General features: G+C 35.2%; 2 protein-coding genes and 1 pseudogene across 2 annotated transcripts; 1 reads left to right on the top strand and 2 right to left on the bottom strand.

The window, feature by feature from the left end:
- Positions 1 to 252: 252 nt before the first annotated feature.
- On the bottom strand, positions 253 to 1887 carry LOC147383802 (UDP-glycosyltransferase 92A1 pseudogene; annotated as a pseudogene).
- Positions 1888 to 3382: 1495 nt separating this feature from the next.
- Positions 3383 to 7326, bottom strand: UPM1 (urophorphyrin methylase 1). The gene is made up of 5 exons (XM_086425461.1): positions 6595 to 7326; positions 5239 to 5316; positions 5048 to 5117; positions 4147 to 4424; positions 3383 to 3896 (listed from the first exon to the last, which is right to left on the bottom strand). The coding sequence occupies exons 1-5, from the start codon at positions 7135 to 7137 to the stop codon at positions 3741 to 3743; spliced, it is 1125 nt and encodes a 374-aa protein (XP_086281587.1). The 5' UTR covers positions 7138 to 7326; the 3' UTR covers positions 3383 to 3740.
- Positions 7327 to 11664: 4338 nt separating this feature from the next.
- LOC147383800 (Rhodanese/Cell cycle control phosphatase superfamily protein) lies at positions 11665 to 17836 on the top strand. The gene is made up of 6 exons (XM_086426070.1): positions 11665 to 11790; positions 13159 to 13391; positions 13489 to 13639; positions 15060 to 15145; positions 15241 to 15345; positions 17466 to 17836. The coding sequence occupies exons 1-6, from the start codon at positions 11750 to 11752 to the stop codon at positions 17534 to 17536; spliced, it is 687 nt and encodes a 228-aa protein (XP_086282196.1). The 5' UTR covers positions 11665 to 11749; the 3' UTR covers positions 17537 to 17836.
- The last annotated feature ends 2470 nt before the right edge of the window (positions 17837 to 20306 follow it).

Genomic DNA, 20306 nt, shown 5'->3' with positions numbered 1-20306 from the left:
TTATCTTGGTCTTGAGGTATGAAGGTTGAAGAGGATAGAATCTTAAAATAGGAAATGACGAAAAAAAAAGTTGAATAATAGATGACTGATTTTGGGAGAAAATATCAAGGGATTTTCGATCATTTTCGACCAAAGGTTTTTTTTTTTTTTTTTTAACCTAGTAAGAGGGGTATGTCATCTGTTTGAAAACACAAGGGGCTATCTCTAATATTGATAAAAAATGTTGGGCATATCTAAATCACCCACAACATATACCAAACATATCCATCAAGAAAAACGAAAGATACAAATACTTCAAGCAAAGCAAATATCCAAGAAAGATTCTAATGGCACGCCAAATTTTACTAACAATACGCCAAATCCTGACCCCACCTCGTCAACGTCTCCACGAAATCATCCAAATCTCGAAGCGAAGACCCCTTCACACCATCAACCTCCAACACAGCTCTCTTCATCTCCTCTCCCAAACTCTCAGTCCTTCTCCTCATCTCCTCGTCCTCCATTACTAACCTCACCTTTGCCCCCAAATCTGCTCCATTAATCTCTGTATCAACCCCTCTTGCTACCTCTACACAAACCCCCAATTCTTCCTCCAAAAGCTTCGAATTGTAATACTGTTCAGACCCAAGTGGCCACCCAATGATCGGTACTCCTCTACTCAAACTCTCCAACAAAGAATTCCACCCACAATGACTCAAAATCGCTCCAATCGATCCATGCGAGAGAATCTCCATCTGTGGAGCCCAATTTCGCACCAAAAGACCTCTTTTTGTTTCCAAAACTCGATCTTGGAACCCATCTGGTAACCATTCAGATTTAAATTCCTCTTTAAAATCGAATCCAGTTGGATTTCGAAGAACCCATATGAAACTCTTCCCACTCTGCTCTAACCCTTTCGCTAATTCCTTCATTTGCGCGATTGGGATGCTGTTCTGAGACCCAAATGAGACGTAAAGAACCGATTTTGGTGGGTGTAGGTTAAGCCATTCGGTGCACATTAGCGGCGACACCCCAGGCTCCTTCCCTCCTCTCTCGTACTCTTGAGCTGAAACTGGAAGCAAAGGCCCAATTGCCCAAACAGATTTCCCAAAACTTTTCTCCCAATTTTCAAGACTCGATTTTTCGATCACTTCGACTGTGTTCCAGAGACTACCGTCGGACCGTTTACAGTACAACGCTTGTTGTTTAACGAACAGAGATGATGGATTGTTTGGGTTTGAAGCTTTCATATTGTTGGACAGTTGAGATCGATGGATTGTAACGTTTGGGAGATCAGGTAAAGTTAACACATCGGCGCATGTTAGCGTATGTGGAAAATGAGTCCAAATGGAATTGTAGATGGACATAGCGTAAGGTCCAGAAGTGTAAAGAGGCACGTGTCGTGATCCGAAGCTATGTGCGACATCAACTGTGAAACCTAAGAACATATCGGAAATAATACAGATGGGAGGACATCCACCGTTAGATTGAGTGATCTGAGAGATCAAACGATGGAAAGAAGGTTTGAGGTGGGCCTCTGAGTTATGATAGAAGGTTGAGATTGCTGATTGGGTTGTAAGGGTGTCGGTGTTTTGTGTAGTTTCGGGGAAAGGGAGTTGTGCGAAATTAATGGTGGAGTAGGAGATGAAACGTGGGCGTAGGTTAAGGATGTTAGCAGGGGTGCTCACGATAGTGATGGTGAGTGATGGGGCTCTGTACGCTAGGAGTCGAGCAAGGTCAAGGAAAGGGTTGATGTGGCCCTGCGCCATGAATGGGAAGAGAACCACCACTTTAGGCCTTCTCCATCTGACTTTTGTCTATCGTGCGCCGATGTTGTTTTGATGGGTTGTGAGGTTTATAATAGGGAGTAGTTAGTGCGCAATGCGCCTCGTGCGCATGATTAAGAAATAGATGAGAGTGGTTGAACTGGAATTTTTTTTTTTTTTTTTTTTTTATTCTTTTTCTTGGATCTGGTCTGGTTTGTTTAGGAAAAGCAATCCTATTCTTTAACGTAAAGGATTCCAATTTTTTTTATTCTTTTTCTTTAATTGAAGCAATCAAATCAGTTGCCTTGTTGGAATATTTATTAGGAAATTTCTTCTTAGTTTTGATTGCTTCTTGTAATTCCTTCTTCTTAATTGGAATATTCTTTGGCATGTTCATCATATGGTCCATTAATGGAATCCTTTACGTTAAAAGATAATGTGTAATTTTCTTATCTCTAGATTTGAGTTTGATCCACCGAGAATAAGACATTATTGAGGAGAAAATGTGAATCGAAAGAGATCTCTATGTGTAACTTTTAGGTGTCCAATGGACTAGTGTTAGGGTACTCCATTCTATTTTTAAATCTTTGGTTTGTGTAATGGTATCAATGGGTACCCAATTACTCGATGTACCCAAAATCGACTAATCGGTTTTAGGTCTATCATCATGGACCCAAACATTTTCCAATTCTGGGTAGCCATTTTTAGGGACCTGATAAGAATCGAGTTTGCTTTGGGTATCTGACTAGTAAATTTATTTTATTTATAAAATTTATAAATATTTATAATAAAATTAGTAGTTTAATTAAGTACTAACTAAAATTTATTTAGATTTTGTATAAAATTTTGACCGTTTTCTATTCAAGACCGACTAGTTGCACACCATCCTCTACCAATTGCACTTCATCACTTAAAAAAAAAAAATTCCTTTGCACTCCATTTGGATGATTGCACTTAAAATTAAAATTAAAATATCGCGCTCCTTTGGTTTTTGTTTTTCGTTCTTCTTCTTCAACCATGCTCATATAAATTTTATGAGGTGCGATAATTTTTGTGAAAAATACTTGATCATATATAATAAGCATGAGTACAATTTACACCAGTAGAGAAGATGAAGGTTGGTGTGCAACTAGTTGGACTCTTTTATTCTCTTATCATAGGGTCTCTTTTGAGAAGATAAAAAAAATCAAGTTGTTATACCAAAATGGTATGAAAACCTGATTGAGAATATTGGGGCTGTGAAGTAGGTTTAAGTTCATTTCTATTATCAATGTTTTTAGAACCCATACCATCAGACCTACTTTAATTCCAAAGATTTGAAGTTGGCTAAGTGTTATGCTATTGAGAGTGAGTGAGTTCATATTTGTTTTCACCTTCTCCATTCACGTTTTTCTAGGTCTTCTTCTCCCTCATGGGACCTTCCAAGACATAAACAACACACATGCCATGACCACATCATTGGTAAATCAAACTAGAGAACAATGAAATCCTTCCTAAATGCTTGAATCAATGGAAAACTAGTAGAGGGACGACAATATTTTGAAACAGCCCAAGTAGTCGAATTCATGAAAGTCGATATGTTGCAGAACAAGAAAGACTCCCAATTACTTGATGAAGCTTAATCTTTAAATGGGCAATTTTCAAAGAAAAACCCCTTAAATTATTAAATTTCTTGAATCATCGTTGCACCAATGTCATATAAAATACAAAATTGTTATAATGACAATGAGCCATTTACAAAACTATTTCCCCGCCGAAAGTCCTGTAACTCTCCTTCCAAAATCCTCCGTGCAATCACTTGGTGCCAATTTTGAAAAAAGAAAGCAGAACTGATCTTGGAATCACCCACGTAATTGCCATCAAAGCTTTCTTAGCCTAAGAGATGCCAGTCTTCTTGACCTCAATACAGTATACACTCAACCTAAACTGATCATTTAATCAAATTGGAGCCAAAACCCACAAAAAAGCCATGTTCATAAGCATTTGTCTGTGTCATTAGGCTTGTTTAGTCTCTAAAATTGGAGTTTGCCCTTTATAAGAATGAGGCCAGAACGGTGAGAGTGACACAACTTTCCCGATGACGATCAATGTTGGTGACACCAACTCTGCTGAAGAAACTTCAGCTACTATATCCTTCAACTCCGCAAATACCTACATCAACCCAACCAATCAGGCTATCAGTATTATTAATACGGAAAAATGGGGCTTTTGTGTGTGTGTGTGTGTGTGTGTGTGTGTGTATTGGGTAAGCTGGACTTGAACCCACGACCTCAAAGTTGTTTGCGATTTGTCATTAACTGAGCTAGTGATCTAAACCCGACCAAATGGGAAGTTGATGATATCAGTGAAGAGGGAATCAAATAGCTATCAAAGAGAAGAGTATCCGATCAAGCTTACTCACCATCCGTTGTTGAGGTGTGGTCCCTCGCTCTACTGCAACAACTGGCGTATCAGGTGGCAGACCATGATGCATCAATTTTTGCGCAAGAGAAGGAAGAGTCGACAAGCCCATGTAGACAACCAAGGTCGAATCAGGGTCAGCTTCACTCTCTGCTACAAAAAGAGGGTCTTTCCCTCCTTTCCTTGAATGCCCGGTTAGAAATCTGACACTATTTGCAACACCTCGTTGAGTTAATGGGATCCCAAGCTCTGCAGCTATTCCAGAAGCCGCAGTGATACCTGCACAATCATGAACATGGGTGGGTCACATTTTTTATCTGTGCTAACGTTTTGATTCATTAGAGATCGACTAAGAGTCTCAATGATGATAAACGATTTTTTTTTTTTTTAACAAAAGCTTCTATAGATGAAGCCTTTTGGAAAAGCCAAGTAAACTTCGGGCCACCAAACCAAGTTTTTTGTGTGCCAGTTGTGGGTTCGGGACCAGAAGAGCTCCTCTCTTGTGTTTGATTTCGATGTCTAAGAAGAGAGGGACTCCCAGAAGTGTTACATTTTAATCTATACGAAGACATTATCGCGCGAAGATAACATTTTGATTCATTAGAGATCGACCAACAGTCTCAATGATGACAAACAATTTTATATATATATTTAAATGCTTCCAGAGATAAGGCCTTCTGGCAAAGCCAAGTAAATTTCGGGCCACCAAACCAAGTTTATTGTGAGCCAGTTGTGGGTTCGGGACCAGAAGAGCTCCTCTCTTGCTTTTGATTTCAATGTCTAAGAAGGGAGGGCTTCCCGGAAGTTTTACATTTTTATCCATGAGAAGATTACATTTTGATTCATTAGAGATTAACTAAGAGTCTCAAAGGATGATAAACAATATGTTTATTCTATTATACCTGGAATAACCTTCACTTGAATCCCTTGTTGTTGTAGAAAATCCATCTCCTCTCCACCCCTCCCAAATACCTATAAAACCCAAAGAGTAATTTTCAGATAAAACCCACCAAAGAAAACATGCAGCACTTCCAAGCTAAATACATTAAACTACTTGTACACAACCATGTCCATGTTATGAGTATAAACTCACCAGTGGATCCCCTCCTTTAAGCCTCACAACAGTAGCACCCGCTTCTGCAAAATTCAGGAGCAACTCATGAATCTCTTCCTGCCAAAACAAAACAAAAAAAAGTTCACTTTTTCATTCCATTAAAGGAACCCCGTTGTGAAATAAAACCCCGTAATCACAGTTACATAAAACATTAGACAAAAAAAATCCCATTTGTGAAATCAGGAAAACAAACACAACAACAAAGCCTTATACAAAAGATTTAGGATCGGCTAAACAAATCGTCTTCCTCCATTCTACTTTGTCCAAATTCAAGTCTTCTGTGATTGAGAGTGAGCTTATAAAATCAGAAAAATGAGTACACAAATCAATTATCTTCATCACACAAGGCTTATCCCAACTATTTGGGTCTGCATTATAACATGTCAACCAACTGAGTTATGGGTCTAAGCCCGCATTCAGATCTTTCTTAAGCTATATTATATCATGCACCATCAAATCTTTTCTCTCTAAACTCAATACCCATAATAATTCCAGCCTTTCTCTTGCTCTTTTGGAGTCTTCAACATGCCACCAAAGTGATTCTCATTGGTATCGACACTGGTCAGCAATATACACACCCAAACCATTTCAACCAGCTTACCTTTATTTTATCACATATTAAGGATATATCAAGAGTTCCTTCCATGGTGTTCATTTCTATAAGATCATCATCACCATCACCACAACCACCACCACTAATGCCTTATCCCAAATATTGTGGCCGGAAACATGAATCCAATTTGCCATTTACATCTAGCTTTAGCCATATCTTTGGTCAGTGTGTGTGTGTGTGTTCATTTCTTGTCTAACCACCCTCATTTTCTTCTAATTCAACTTTCTTCAAACACTTTTAGAGCCTTCAATTTGCACCAAAGTGCTCCTTTTCACTGATGCTACAAGCAATCTCAATTGGCTTTCCTTTATTTTATTTGCCTATGGAACTATTTCTAAATTCATAAAATGTACTCTTTTCTTTTGTGATATTGTCTTTCTCAATCTTACAACCACCATTAGCGCTAAAATTCAAGGAAATAAAAAAAGAAGGAAAAAAAAAACCAATACAAGTGTTAAATCAAGAAAAAAAAAAATGCCAATTACAAAAACCCAACCCAAGTATGAAAAAAAATAAATGCCAAAAAACCCAAATCATGAAAATTTAACACCCCCCCCCCCCCCCCCCCCCAAAAAAAAAAAAAAAAAAAAATTGACAATTACAATCGCCCAAACCCAAGTGTGGGGAAAAAAACCCAAATCATCAAATTGTGAAACAAACCCAAAAAAAAAAAAAAAAAAGCAAAATAGATCAATTTTCTTGATAACAGATTAGTATCAAACCTGAGTTCTGCTATGGTACCCAGCAGTCTTCCCAACATACAAAAGTCTTGCATCATCTCTCACCAAATCCAACACATCATTAGACACCAATCTATCATACAACAGAAGATCAGCACTTTCAATCACCTTCAAAGCCTTCAATGTCAATAATTCTGGATCACCAGGCCCAGTCCCAACCAAGAACACATTTCCAACACCTCTCTTCTCTCCTCCATTAAAACCATCAACAATCTCTCTCTTCTCTCGCAAAACCCAAAGCAATTTCTTCAACTCAGGTAGTTGTAAAGCTATATCATTCTCTCTAATGGAGTTTGAATCAGTTTGGATAGAACAAGAAGAAGTTTGGAGATATGGGTCTTTGTATAACCAACTGTCTCTTTGATATCTCTCAAAGGAGTGTTTTTCTGTGAAGGGTGAAGAGGAGGAAGAAGAGTGGGTGTAGGGTAAGGAGCAGGATGGGTGTAGGTTATGGGTGTTGGGTTTTTGGAAAATGGGTGTAGGATAAGGAGTTGGTAGACATGGAAATCGATTGACAAGAGTCATTTTTTAGTGTTTTTTTGCCTCCTTTGATGGTCTGAAAAAACTACAGATTTTGAGGTATTTTGTGAGAGTGAGAGGGTCTGTTTGTTTATATAAATGGGTGTTGTATGGACTTAGGAGAGACTGAAAAGGCAGAAAAGAAGTAGCTTTTTGATGTTGAGAGGGTCAGGTTCTTGTGTGAGGTGGTGAGATGTATTTGGTTGGAGAATAGAGCCAGATTAACATTTTCTTTCTGTAATGGCCGCCATTAAAGCAATTTGACTAATTGACCAGAGTTATTTAAAGAAAGTTACTATTGGCACCCCAATTTTTACTTATTACATCTCAAATAAAAATGAGGAAAATAAGATAAATTACCTTTTTCTTGTACTGAATATGACGAAATTCCGATTCAAGTACTGTTTGTTTTAATTCTCAAAACGTGTTTTTTACCCATGACATCAAAACATGTTTTGGGAATTAAAATGAACAGTATATTGGAATTGGAATTTTTCCAAAAATTGCACATATTTCAAGAAAAATATCGAAAAAATAAATAAATGATTAAGAATAAGTAAAAAATTGGGGTGCCAATAGAATTTCTCTCTCGCTCTTGTGAAATTATTTGAACGATTGTTTTAATGTTTCGATAATAATTTGAGCCTAACTTTTGTAATGTTCTAATCTTTAAATGGCTTGTGAGAAATAATTTATGAAATTGATGTATGATAAGTAAAAGTTGGGGTGCCAATCCTTGTTGGCAATTCAGAATACGGCAAAATTTCAATTCGTGAATCGATTTTGAATTGTAAAAATTTGATAAATGAAAAATATAGGCATGTGCTTAATACGCGTATTATCCGTCTCATTTCAAAAATTCAATAATATGATAGTGATGGTGATGGTGATGAGGAAATTAGTGATGTTAATGGTGAAGGTGATGATATATTGGTAATGGTAATAATGATGGTGGTGATAATGAAAACATTGAGGTTATTGTTCCATTGGTTTATAAAAGAAAACCAAAGTCAAAGAACAAATAATTAATTTTGAAAATTCAAGTGTAATCTCAAATAAATGAAGAGGGTCATACCATTATTTTTTTTAAATAAAAGAGAAATTTGTCAATTAAAAAAGATAGATTCCTCCAAAATTTTGAAGCATGGCTGCTTCAAAGTCAACTTGTATCATACGTCACAACCTACAAGTTTACACTTTGCAACATACAACGAGTTACAGTAACAATTTTTTATCAAGTTTTATAAAAATTCGTAATAAAAAAAAAATTTATTCTTTTTAACTTAAAATGCAAGAATTATTTAAAATATTTCAATAATCCAAAGAATAATACTTTCATTGAGAAAAGCAAAAAATTCGTGAATTTTTTAAGAATTAAACGGGAGATTGTTAACAAGGGTACCAATAGTAGCTCTCTATTTAATAGAGATCAAGATACACGTTAGGATACCGAGGATAGGCGTGACAATCTTAACATGACCCGCGAACACCACTTGAAAACAACACGAAATTAGTGGCTTAGGGTCTAATTGGTTTTGAATCATAATAGTGTCAATCTATCTAACACGATTATTAAATGGGTTGCATGTGAGTTAAGAGTATTAACCCGTTTTGACATGTTTAATTATTCTGTCAGTAAGATTGTAGTTTTAAATATATCAACAATTATTTCACAATTTTTTAAATTATCCAATTTTGGTGATACAATTTGTTTATGTTTTGTGATCATTAATTTATGTTGATAGATATTGGTATATGATTGTGTGACTTTATTCTTAGAAATGATATTTTAATTTTGGCGGTGGAAGTGAAATTTATTTTTCTTCAATAAAGATTAGAATTTTATTAAACAAGTTCAAATGGGTCAGGTTAGATATACCCATTTGTAAATGGATTAGGTTTGACACAATTATTAAATGGGTCAAGTTTGGATTTTCTCATAATAACCTTACCGCAACACAATACGAACACAACCCGACCCATTGCTACCTTAATGGGGGATGTTGAGTTTGGTTCAACTTAGGTTAAGAGTGTCAATGGGTCGGTTTCTGTTTGGTTCCTAAGGTTTCATATTTTTCAGATCTTGGTTATTGTCGGTTCCAATTTTGATTTTAAAATTTGTGGAATTGGAAACCTCAAAACCCATACGTATCATTATTTCCTATTCTTAACAAACAGATAAGACAAAAAAAAAATATGCAACTTTTTTTTTTATATTATAAAATATATAAAAAAGAGTCGTGATAATCTAACCACCTCACGTGGCATACTCAATCAACTACCTAACATGACAAGTTCGAATCGTAGATCCGTGCTCCTTGGGATACACGGCTCCCTCGAGATAAATTTTTTTATGGGGAAGTGCAGCCACGTATCCCAAGGAACACAAATCTACCGTTCCCGAACTTGCCACGTCGAGGTAGTTGATTGAGTTCGACACATGGGGTAGTTAGAGTATCACGATTTGTATAAAAAACACCATTTACAAATTAGTGCAAAATATTTTTTTGTTCAAGAACACAACACGTCATCTATAAAAGTATCAATAACATAAATACAAATTATTTTGATAAATAGACGAGTTAACATTTTTTTTTTTCAAAAATTAAAAACCATCTTTTTTTACAAGTGATTAAAACTTGTAGGAAAGATGGAAATTTTAAATTAAAATACATATTTGGTAAGAAATCAAGAAAAAAATTTATGTAATTTCTATTATGTTTAAAAGGTACGAAATTTTGATTCTAATACACCACAACCACATCGGGTAGAACCAATTGGTTTCGGTTCCTATTTAGTTCAATTCCTTTTACACATGACTCCATTCAAATATTGAAAATAGGGATCCAGAACCAATGTTTAGAATTCGATTCTAGTTAAATGGGTACCCATGGATCACCTCCTTAGGACATTCAATTGGGGGTTTTGTGTCGGTCATGGATCATGAATCCTAACCCATCCTTATAGAACATGTTGTACTTCTCTTCATGGATCGACCCTAAATCCCCAATGATTCAAAGTTGGTTAAACCCAATCCAGCACCAATGGTTTGGACTATACTAGTGCGGATTTTTGGGTGTTTTAAAAATATTAAAAATAAATTAATACACCTTTGAAAGTCATTTGATGCTATTTTTCATAAAATTAGAGTTTAATTTCTATCATAGTTGAAAAAAAAATAACGATACAAGTAAATTTGATATTTTATGATATATTTAGTATGGACTTAACAAACTTTCGAGCCCGATTCAATCTTTATCAGTTCAATATCAAGGCCCTAAACCTTGTTTTTATAGGCAAATGGAATAGGATTAACGGGTCAAATTAATAGATTCAAGGACAATTTAATCGGACCAAATCCAACATCCCATCTTAGTCCTTGGGTTCCAAGCTTTATGAATAGGAAAGAGTCCAACTAGTCTCACTAAGTTAGTAAAGATTTCACCCTTACTAAGAATCCTTTGGATCAACTTGTGGGATCAAAAACCATGATCTGGTACTTCACGGTTGTAGTCTTGTTGAGAATAAAATACTATGAGCTTTGAAAAAAAAAATTCAAAAAAGATTATTTTTCACCGTTAAATTTTAATTTTAAATTTGAGAGTTACGTGGAAGTTCAGTAGCCATCCATTTTCAAAATTAAGTCTAAAAGATTATTTTTTTATTTTTTTTTTATCTAAATTTTTTCATGAAATCTAGAAAGATGTCGTGTTAAAGTTGCCAATGTTATAATCCATTTGAGCAAAATGACCCATAGTAAGACTTAAAATCTTACTAAGTAAGTAAGGAAAGTGTCATTAGAATAGGAAAAAAGTCCTATCAGCTTACTAAAGGTCCTTGGACTCACCTTGTGCCATCGAAAAACATGATCTGATGCTTTAAAGATGTAGAGGACAAAATTATATGAACTTTGAAAAAAAAAATATTCTAAAATAAAATTATTATTTTTCATCGTTGAATGTTATTTGAAATTTAAGAGTTAGCTGAAAGTTCAGTAGCCATCCATTTTGGAAACATTGGATTAAGTTCTAAATTTTCTTTTATTTTTAATTGGATATGAGTTTTTCAATGAGTAAAATGACCCTTAGTAAGACTCAAAATCTTACCATGTTAGTAAGGAAAGTGTTTCACATAGGTAGTCAGATGGGACCATGGTTTTTAAACTCGGTATCGCGTCTCGTCTCGTTCAACTCCGATATCGAATCGTCTCGGATGAGTTTTTCGATACGTTTGAGACGTCTCGTGAGATAACTCAAAAAATATAACGTGAGATATAAAACTTGGTAAAAAAAATGACTTTGTGAGTTGGTCTCATTCAGTTCTGATACCAAGTTAACTCGAACGATACGTCTCGGTCTCGGACGAGTTTAAAAATCATGGATGGGGCTGCAAAAGCTAAAAAAATCAAAATGTCTTTTTGTTATTGTTATGTGGACCCACCAGAAGTAGGAGAAGACATGAAATATATCCAGAAGTAATTTTTTATTGACACGTGGCTATCTATCATTGATTCTCTTAATTTCTGGGCCTAATGGGCTTTGGACGAGTTGGATAGAAAATAGCTTTTTGAAGAAGAGAGCTTCTCAACTCTTCCACAGAGAGAGGGAGAGAGACAGAGATGGCAAGCTTGGGTTGCTGTACGGCTCTTTCTTCACGAAGGTAATTAATTTCATGGAAATTTTTCTCTTTTTGATTCCTATTTTGTAAAAAAATCGTAAATTTCAGTTTTTTTTTTAATGGAAATGTTTTACTTAATTCTGAAATCCAGAAAGTAAAACCAGTAAATATTTTAGAATTTAATTCTCCTATAACATCTCATAATTCCCATAAAATGTTACAAAATTTATGACTAATCGTTTTTAGTTCTACTTATTGGTTTGGGTTTTTCAGATTCCATCTCAATTTCGATAAGTTAGTTCTAGAATTTGAAATTCTGGAGCAAAAGAAATGTTCATGTTTTAATTATAGGTATTTCTGAACTAGTGTTTTTATATTATGGGTTTTTGGTGAATTTCTTTTGGGAGTTTTCAAAGAAACAAAATCGAGTTTTTTTCTTTAGTTCTATGGGTCTGAAACAAAATGTTGTAATTTGAAACTTTATCTGTTTGGGTTCATTTAAGGTAAGATATTAGGAAATGTCCATGTTTTAATTACATGAATTTCTGAATTAGGGTTTTCAAATTATGGGTTTTTGGTGATTTTCTTTGAAGAGTTTTCAAAGAAACATATTGAGTTTTTTCTTTAGTTATATGGGTCTGAAACAAAATGTTGTAATTGAAACTTAATCTTTTTGGATTAATTTAATGTAAGATATTATGAACGAAGCGGTTTCAGAACAAACTTCGTGAGCATTAGGCTTGCATCTCCAATCCCATTAAAGGAGGATGGTTATGTTGCTTTGAAAGTTGGAGTTATATAGTGTCGAACAATCTCACTGATTTTGGCTCAAAATAGGGTTGAATTGGCCAAACAGGGTTCACATTGCCGACCTCAATATTTTTATGATCATAGCAACCAAGTTCAGATTCCACAATAATTCTGTGGGAGTGTTAATTCAATTTAATTTGGGAAAGATTCAGAAAGAAAAAAAAATAAGGACTATAAAATGATGTTTTTAAGAAATAACGTAGGTGCATTGCGGAGTTAGGATTTCAAGAGATGGAGAGGGGCGGAGGTTAGGGCTGATCTTGAAAACATATTATTTTTTCGATTCAATGATTTGCCAATTACTTTGAAGAATTGCATTGGGCAGCCCCTTATTTTCTGAATTTTTCCAAAATTTTTGGAGAATTTTGTGATGGTAGTGATGATGGATATGAAATGCATGTAACTATTTTTTTTTTTCCTTTGAGTTTTAGGCAAGCGACAATGGAGAGTATTGAACTTAGCTCTATGCTATTATCATTCACAAACTTTACCAACTTACCAGGCTGACACCTTCATAAAAAATTTCAGTTATTGTGATGTAGAAAACTTTTTCCAAGTACTTGGGGATAAGAGATTCATTATGTGCTTTATAAATTTCAGGACACCTTGGTTGGTATTTGAGACCAATCGCAGAGGGACCAAACCACTTTGCAAGAGAAGTGTGCGCATTCGGGCAGAAGTGAAATTTGTGAATTCTGAAGAGGCAAAGAAACTCATAGATGTTGAGGGGTTTCAAGTTTTGGACGTCCGGGACAAGTCTCAATACAATCGAGCACATATAAAGTCATGTTATCATGTTCCCCTCTTTATCGAAAACAATGACAGTGACTTCGGTACGCCTTTTAGTCTATCATTTAGTTGTAGTTGATCTTATTTGAAGTATAATTTTCAAAGTTCGGATTCAATTTCTATGGTTTCTGAATTTTGTAGGCACAATTATAAAGCGGACTGTACATAACAATTTTTCGGGATTATTCTTTGGGTTGCCATTCACCAAATCTAATCCAGATTTTGTGAAATCTGTTAAAAGCCAATTCTCACCCGAGAGTAAATTATTACTTGTCTGTCAAGAAGGATTGAGGTGAGTTTCTCCTTGGATTACTTTGTGTGGGCTATTTATGTAACAACGAACCATGGTTATCGCTCTTTAGAGAGGTAATGTACGATGCACTCTGCTCCTTATCTAGACCTTTTCAACAGGTAAACCACCTTCTAGATAGGGCATAGCCCATAAATCTTGCTAACCAACCAATTGGAGAGGGGGATAACGATGAATATAAGAGGACCACATGGCTTAAGTGGGCTATAACACACCCGAGGATGAGGAGGAAATACACACTCAACACTCCTCCTCACCCATAAGGATGGAAAGAATCGAACCATACGAACCTAGCGCTCTGATACCATGTTAACCAAACAACTACTTTGAAAGACCGATCTGTTGGAGAGGGGAAGAACTATGAATAGAAGAGGGTCACAGGGCTTAACTAGGGTGGGACACACCTGAAAGTGAAAGAAAATATACATTCAACTCTCCCCCTCACCCATAAGGGTGGAAAGAATCGAACCATACAAACTTAGGGTTTTGATACCATGTTTAACCAACCAACTATTCCAAAAGACCGATATGTTGGAGAGGGGGAGAACTACGAACATAAGAGGGTCACGGGACTTAATTGGGTATGACACACTTGAGAGTGGAGGAAAATATACACTCAACACTCCCCCTCCCCCTCACCCATAAGGGTGGAAAGAATCAAACCCGTGACCTATACGAACCTGGCACTCTAATACCATGTTAACCAACCAACTACTCCAAAAGATCAATCTGTTGGAGAGGGGGAGAACTATTAATATAACAGGGTCATGGGACTTAATTGGGGTATGACGCACCTGAGAGTGCAGGAAAATACACTCAACAATGGGTACCAAAATGAAGGTTATATTATTCTTTGCTTTAGGACATCTAATCATTCAAGGTAGATTTGAATGACTAAATGGGATTCGTGTTGTCAAACTCAATATTTGGGATAAGACATAAATGATGACAAGTATGACCCACTTTACGAGTCTTTAGGATGAATGAACTCTTCAACAGGTTTCACTTTTCAGTCAAAATTCAATCAAAATGTAAGGGCAAGTTTTTCTGAGAACATACTTTCTAATAGGTTTTTGTGGAGGGAAAGCTTAGGGTTTGGCCAATTTGAACCAGAATTTATTATTAAATGGAAAAAAAAAAATTAACAATCCTAGATTTTTAAAACCTCTAGATTACACTAGGTTATATAGATTTCATGTGCCCGTCCTTCTTATAAAGATTACATGAGGTTACTTCATTCTCTACCGAATGTGATCTCACATTCTTCTATAGCTAAATAAGTTGAAAATCCTTCTTGTTAGATTCTAATCTTGGAGCATGCCTTGTAAATCGCATTAGTTCCCTCTGAATGCTATCTTTCGTAATGACCATTTTAATTGTTCGTCTCTTTTTGTGATTTAAGGTCTGCTGCAGCAGCGGATAGACTAGAGAAATCAGGCTTCCAAAATATATCATGTATAACATCAGGACTTCAGTCGGTAAAACCAGGTCTAAGTTTGATTCCAAGATATCATTTTATTTGCTTACTTTTGATATACATATGATGTATAAATAAATATAAGTAATATGTTCTTTAATTTCAGGAACATTCGATTCGGTTGGTTCAACTGAACTACAAAATGCGGGCAAGGCCGGTCTGGTTACCATTCAAGGCAAGATTTCAGCTGTACTTGGGACCGTACTTATTTGTAAGTCCTTTTAAACTTTTTCAAATAAGCCTGGTCATTGTGGCAAAATTGGGGTTAGGTAATAATTTGGCAAGAGAAAGCTTCGAAAAAAGTCTGCAAAAGTCGATAAGGTCGGATAAAATAAAAAATAACATAATTTTTAAAGTATAAAAATGTATATATATATATATATATGGGTGGCGTTCGGAGGCCCTAAAGAGAGCCAAACGTTTTTCAAAATAGGGGTTACAAGTTTCGGAATGGGCTGATTTTTTGTGAGGATGATCTCCATGGTGAAGAGATCATTGTCACCAAAAATCAGCTCATTCCGAAACTTTCAACCCTAGTTTACTAGTTAAAGAACCGTGGACTGTCCGTTTTTTGTAAACCACTTTTGATGGGGTTAGAAGTTTCGGAATGGGCTGATTTTTGGTGAGGAGGATCTCCATACATTGAAAAAATGTTTGGCACAATGTTTGGCTCTCTTTAGGGCCTCTGAACGCCACCCTATATATTTAAAGGGAGTCTAAAGATGCTCCCTATATGTACACCCATTGCCCACCATAGATCCTATACAATCAATGGCATATATTAATGCTGACGTGTCACATTAAAACAGTTACTTTTAATATTGAGCCAAGCACTTTTGTTTTATTAATAAAGAGTCGTGCTGGGGTGACACAGGATCTACCGTGATTCTCACAATTCTGACGTGGAGATGCATACATAACCGTAGATGATTTTACTCGTATCGCGAGGAAACACATTTATGGTTATGTGCACATCCCATATCAGACTTGTGAGAATCGCAGTAAATACCCTGTGTCATTCCAGCATTTTCCATTAATAAATTTATAATAAAAGTCGTTTTAGACTGCACCTCATATCCAACTAAATATCTGCAATATGTAAAATCCCTTCTTAGATTTGATTTTTATATATGAAAGACCTTAAATCCACAGAGATGAGGGTTGCAACTGTAAAAAATGTATATTTGAGTCTCTGAAATTAGTGTTTCTCAGGTTACAAATTATTTTATATATTTTGGTAGATGTAAATTACTTTATTTTGTTGTAAGTTGTCTATACTTTTTTTTATGTTCAGGAAACTTTTTTTTTTTTTAAGAATAATGATGGATGCATGTGGTTTTGGTACGCAGTTGGCGTGGCAAAGGCACAGAACCGCACATCTTTTTCCTGTGTATTCCGATGAAAAAGATCTGTGGTTCTGTGCCCTTGCCACGTCAACTGCACACCCAACCACATGCATTCATCATGACTCTTTTTTTTTTTAACTCATAAAAGCACTCTTCTAAGTTCTTTTAATCGTTTCGTATCTTTGTTTTGCCACTTCCAACTGCAAGCAAATATAGGTGATTTTTAAGTTGAAATAAACTTTTCTCAAAAAAAAAAAAAAAAATTAAGTCTATGTTAGGAGATCATCCTCAACAAAAATCAGCCGATTCTAAAACTTCTAACCCTTTGAAAAGTGGTTAAAACTAACGGTATAAAATGAACGGTCCACGATTCTTCAACTTGTAAAGTGGGGTTAGTAATGTCAGAATGGACTGATTCTTTGTGAGGATGATCCCCTCACCATAGAGATCATTCTCACAAAAACAAAAATCAGCCTATTCCAAAACTTTTAGCTCATATAGTAAAAAACATGTTGTCTAGAACGTTGTCTACAATGTTGTCTATGGAAGCTGACCCATACATATGTACAGATTTCATATATTAAATGGTTACATAACATTTTAAAAGAAAGATTCTATTGCCACACCTATTTTTTATAACAGCACCCCAATTCATATACAGATCACCAAAGAATTAACACACATCTTGGGGTGTTGTTAGTAAAAGTTGGTGTGGCAATAGAAGGTCTCTTTAAAAATTGCTAAAAGTAAAAAATATTCTGTGATTTTATTTTTCAAAACATCATCGATCAAATCACAATTAATCGTGATTTTTTCATAAACTTTGCAATTTTTTGAAAAAAATCGTTATCTTATGGGCAACTATTAAAATCGTGATTTTTTTCAAAAAAAGAAAATTCAGATTCTTGTCACTATGATCCTGATTGCATTTATTCCTATGTTGTGTCTTGTAAACAGTCTCACGCTTGCCTTATCTGATATACAGGTGCATATCTTTTCATAACCTTCTTCCCGGACCAAGCAGAGAAGCTACTTCAAATGGCTCCTACAAGCTAGTTTACGTCTTTCGCTAGGAAATGTTGGTGTTTGGATGTTTGCATCTTAAAAGATCCAACAGATCATACAGAGTGAAAATCCCATTTTGAAGAGAATTTGTGGTGAGTAATGTCAAATACTTCCCATTTCGAAAAGACTCTCCTTGTCAAAGTACCGAACGTTGAACACATGTTGTAAGTATCAAAATCCCATGTACCCATTGCAAGTTCAATGAACTTGATTGTAATTTTTAAATGTAACATTGAGGCAGACATGGTTTTGGATAGAATTGAAAGGAGGCCTTTGATGATGACTCTAAAACTTATTGTCTTATTTCTTCCAACTTTTATCTTTCATATCCAAGAGAGCTTGTAAAGGAGTTATAGCTTTGTATGGAGCACAAGAACACATTATCTCAGATGGATTTGTTCCATGGAACACATTCCATTAAAATTAGAGAGCTGCTATTGGCACCCCAACTTTTACTTATTACATCCCATTTAAAAATAAATAGATCAATGGTTTAGAATAAGTAAAAGTTGGGGTGTGAATAGAAATTCTTCTTTTTCTTCTTTTTTTTTAAGATTTCTATTTGCTAGATTTAGGATTTTATATGAGCCTAATCCCAATTGTAAACCTGTTGAAGTTGGTTGAATGTGATATTGTTTTGAAATCAAATTTTCTAATATTCGAATGGTGTGTTTTAATCTTTAATTAGGGGGTGATAAATAATTTAAGAAATGGGAGAATATATAATTAAAGGTTGGGGTGCCAATAGCAGCTCTCTAAATTTATTATGTGAAGCTATGATATCAGTGGTAATGCTTGTGGTTTTTTACTTTGAGCATTCTAATTTCTTTCTCAAAAACACACTTTATTTGGAAGATCTTTATGTCCCTTTGTGATCCACTGACCCTATAAATGTCAAATGCCTCATGTCTCATACATGAGCTGCCATGTGTTTTAGTGATTAATTGTGCCATGTCGGGTGTATCTCACATAAAGGCTGTTATAATCATGAACAAATAATTATTTGTGGATAGTGTAAAATGGCATAGAAGTCGCGTCATTCGACAATGACACTTGACAGTCGATGGATGATGAGGCACCGTTGACCGAGAGGACGTAAGGGGTATGCCAATCAGAGGATGACACATGGCTAAAGACAAGGGGCCATGTGGAAGGACAAGTCTGACCAGGACAGAGTGGTGCCAATGGATAGGACCCCAATGAAAAGGATGCACGTCCCGAAGACTAATGGTTGTGACAATGGTGGTAATGGTTGTGACAATGGTGGTATGCTTCCAAGCAAACAAGGACATAAGAAAGGTCTATAAATATTTCATTATTCTACGAGGGAGACACAAATTCCAAAGATCTTATCCAATGGAGTACATACACTTGTATTTGGAGCCATAACATTATTATTATTATTATTATTATAATAGAGAGATTTCATATTTGGTCAACTCAATATGATAGCAGCCTTTAATAAAGAAAAATATTTGCCATCTAATATGACTCCTCTGATATACGACGAGCTCTCGTTTGAACATGTATGAGTTTGAGGCCAACACGCATGCGTGCTGCATCAACTTTCAAAGCTATCCCTTCACGTTTGAAGAATATTTGAGATACTCTAATAGAAAATTATCAGAATAACCTTATTTTTAACTTATAGACAAAAACCCCGATTTGTTTGTTTGTTTGTTTGTGTTTTTTTTCTTATACAAGTGGTTGATGTCTCGAGGCGACTAGTTATGAAAGAAAAATAAATGTTTTTGAGCTAGAGGTTGAAGATGAGGGATTCGGTAAACATAAAATCCAACTATTGAGATTTATTCTATCAAGATACGCATAAAATCCCAAGTGTTGGATTCTATGTTTACATAATTTGGATCATGTATTTTTCCACGAGTCAATGGATCTAAACCCTATTGATATTGCATCTTATATCATTACTCAAATGGAAAATAGGTAAAAGAAATTGATTTTTCCTATAAAAAACAAATTTCAAGTGTATGATTGCACATTTTCCCTAAAATGTTGTTTTCTCCCCAAAGCCATTTTCCTCTATGTAGAAAAATATTTTCTACTAGAGAATAAGATGCATGAGATACATTGTGTCGTTGTCAATGTGTCTAATGTGATAGGTTGTGGTGGAGAGAGATATATTTAAAATATGAGTCGTGACAATCTGACTCATTTTTTGTACGCTCCCCTCACAAAACCGTAGATCCTTTGCTTCGGAATACACAAGGACAGATCTTTATGATTTTGTACGTTTTTGTGAAAAGAGCGTACAAAAAAGTGAGTCAAATCATCACGACACTTAAAATATATTCTCTAACAAAAATAATCAGGGCCAAGTCAACTAGCTCTATTTATGTTTGTTTTTCTTCTCTCTTTTTCTTTTTCTGCTCTTTCTAAGAATATCATGGTTAGAAGACAATTCACTTGTGTATTTCTAACCTTGATGTAGTAAGAAAGAATATGAACACATATGACCTTGAATAGTCTAACAATATCCATGTCATTGTCTCCAATAAATCGAGAAAAAATATTATAGAACACGATGATGATGACGACGACAACGATCCCAATATTGTTAAATTTGAATTTCATTAACATTGACTAAAATTAAAAATGGGTATAAAATTGAAACTTATCTATAGATGTAATGAAGGAAAGTGGGGTGGAATTCTAGTAGAGAGAAGATTGTTATATATAGAAAGTCTTCATAGATTAAGTCTAATTTAAATTGTTACGATAATCATTCATGTGTAGCATC

This window comes from Akebia trifoliata, chromosome 15 (genome assembly GCF_017979445.1).
Source record: "Akebia trifoliata isolate Shusen 1 chromosome 15, ASM1797944v1, whole genome shotgun sequence".
Classification (NCBI taxonomy): domain Eukaryota; kingdom Viridiplantae; phylum Streptophyta; class Magnoliopsida; order Ranunculales; family Lardizabalaceae; genus Akebia; species Akebia trifoliata.
Note: the sequence above shows the minus strand (reverse complement) of the source record. Positions and strands in the feature narration are given on the sequence as shown.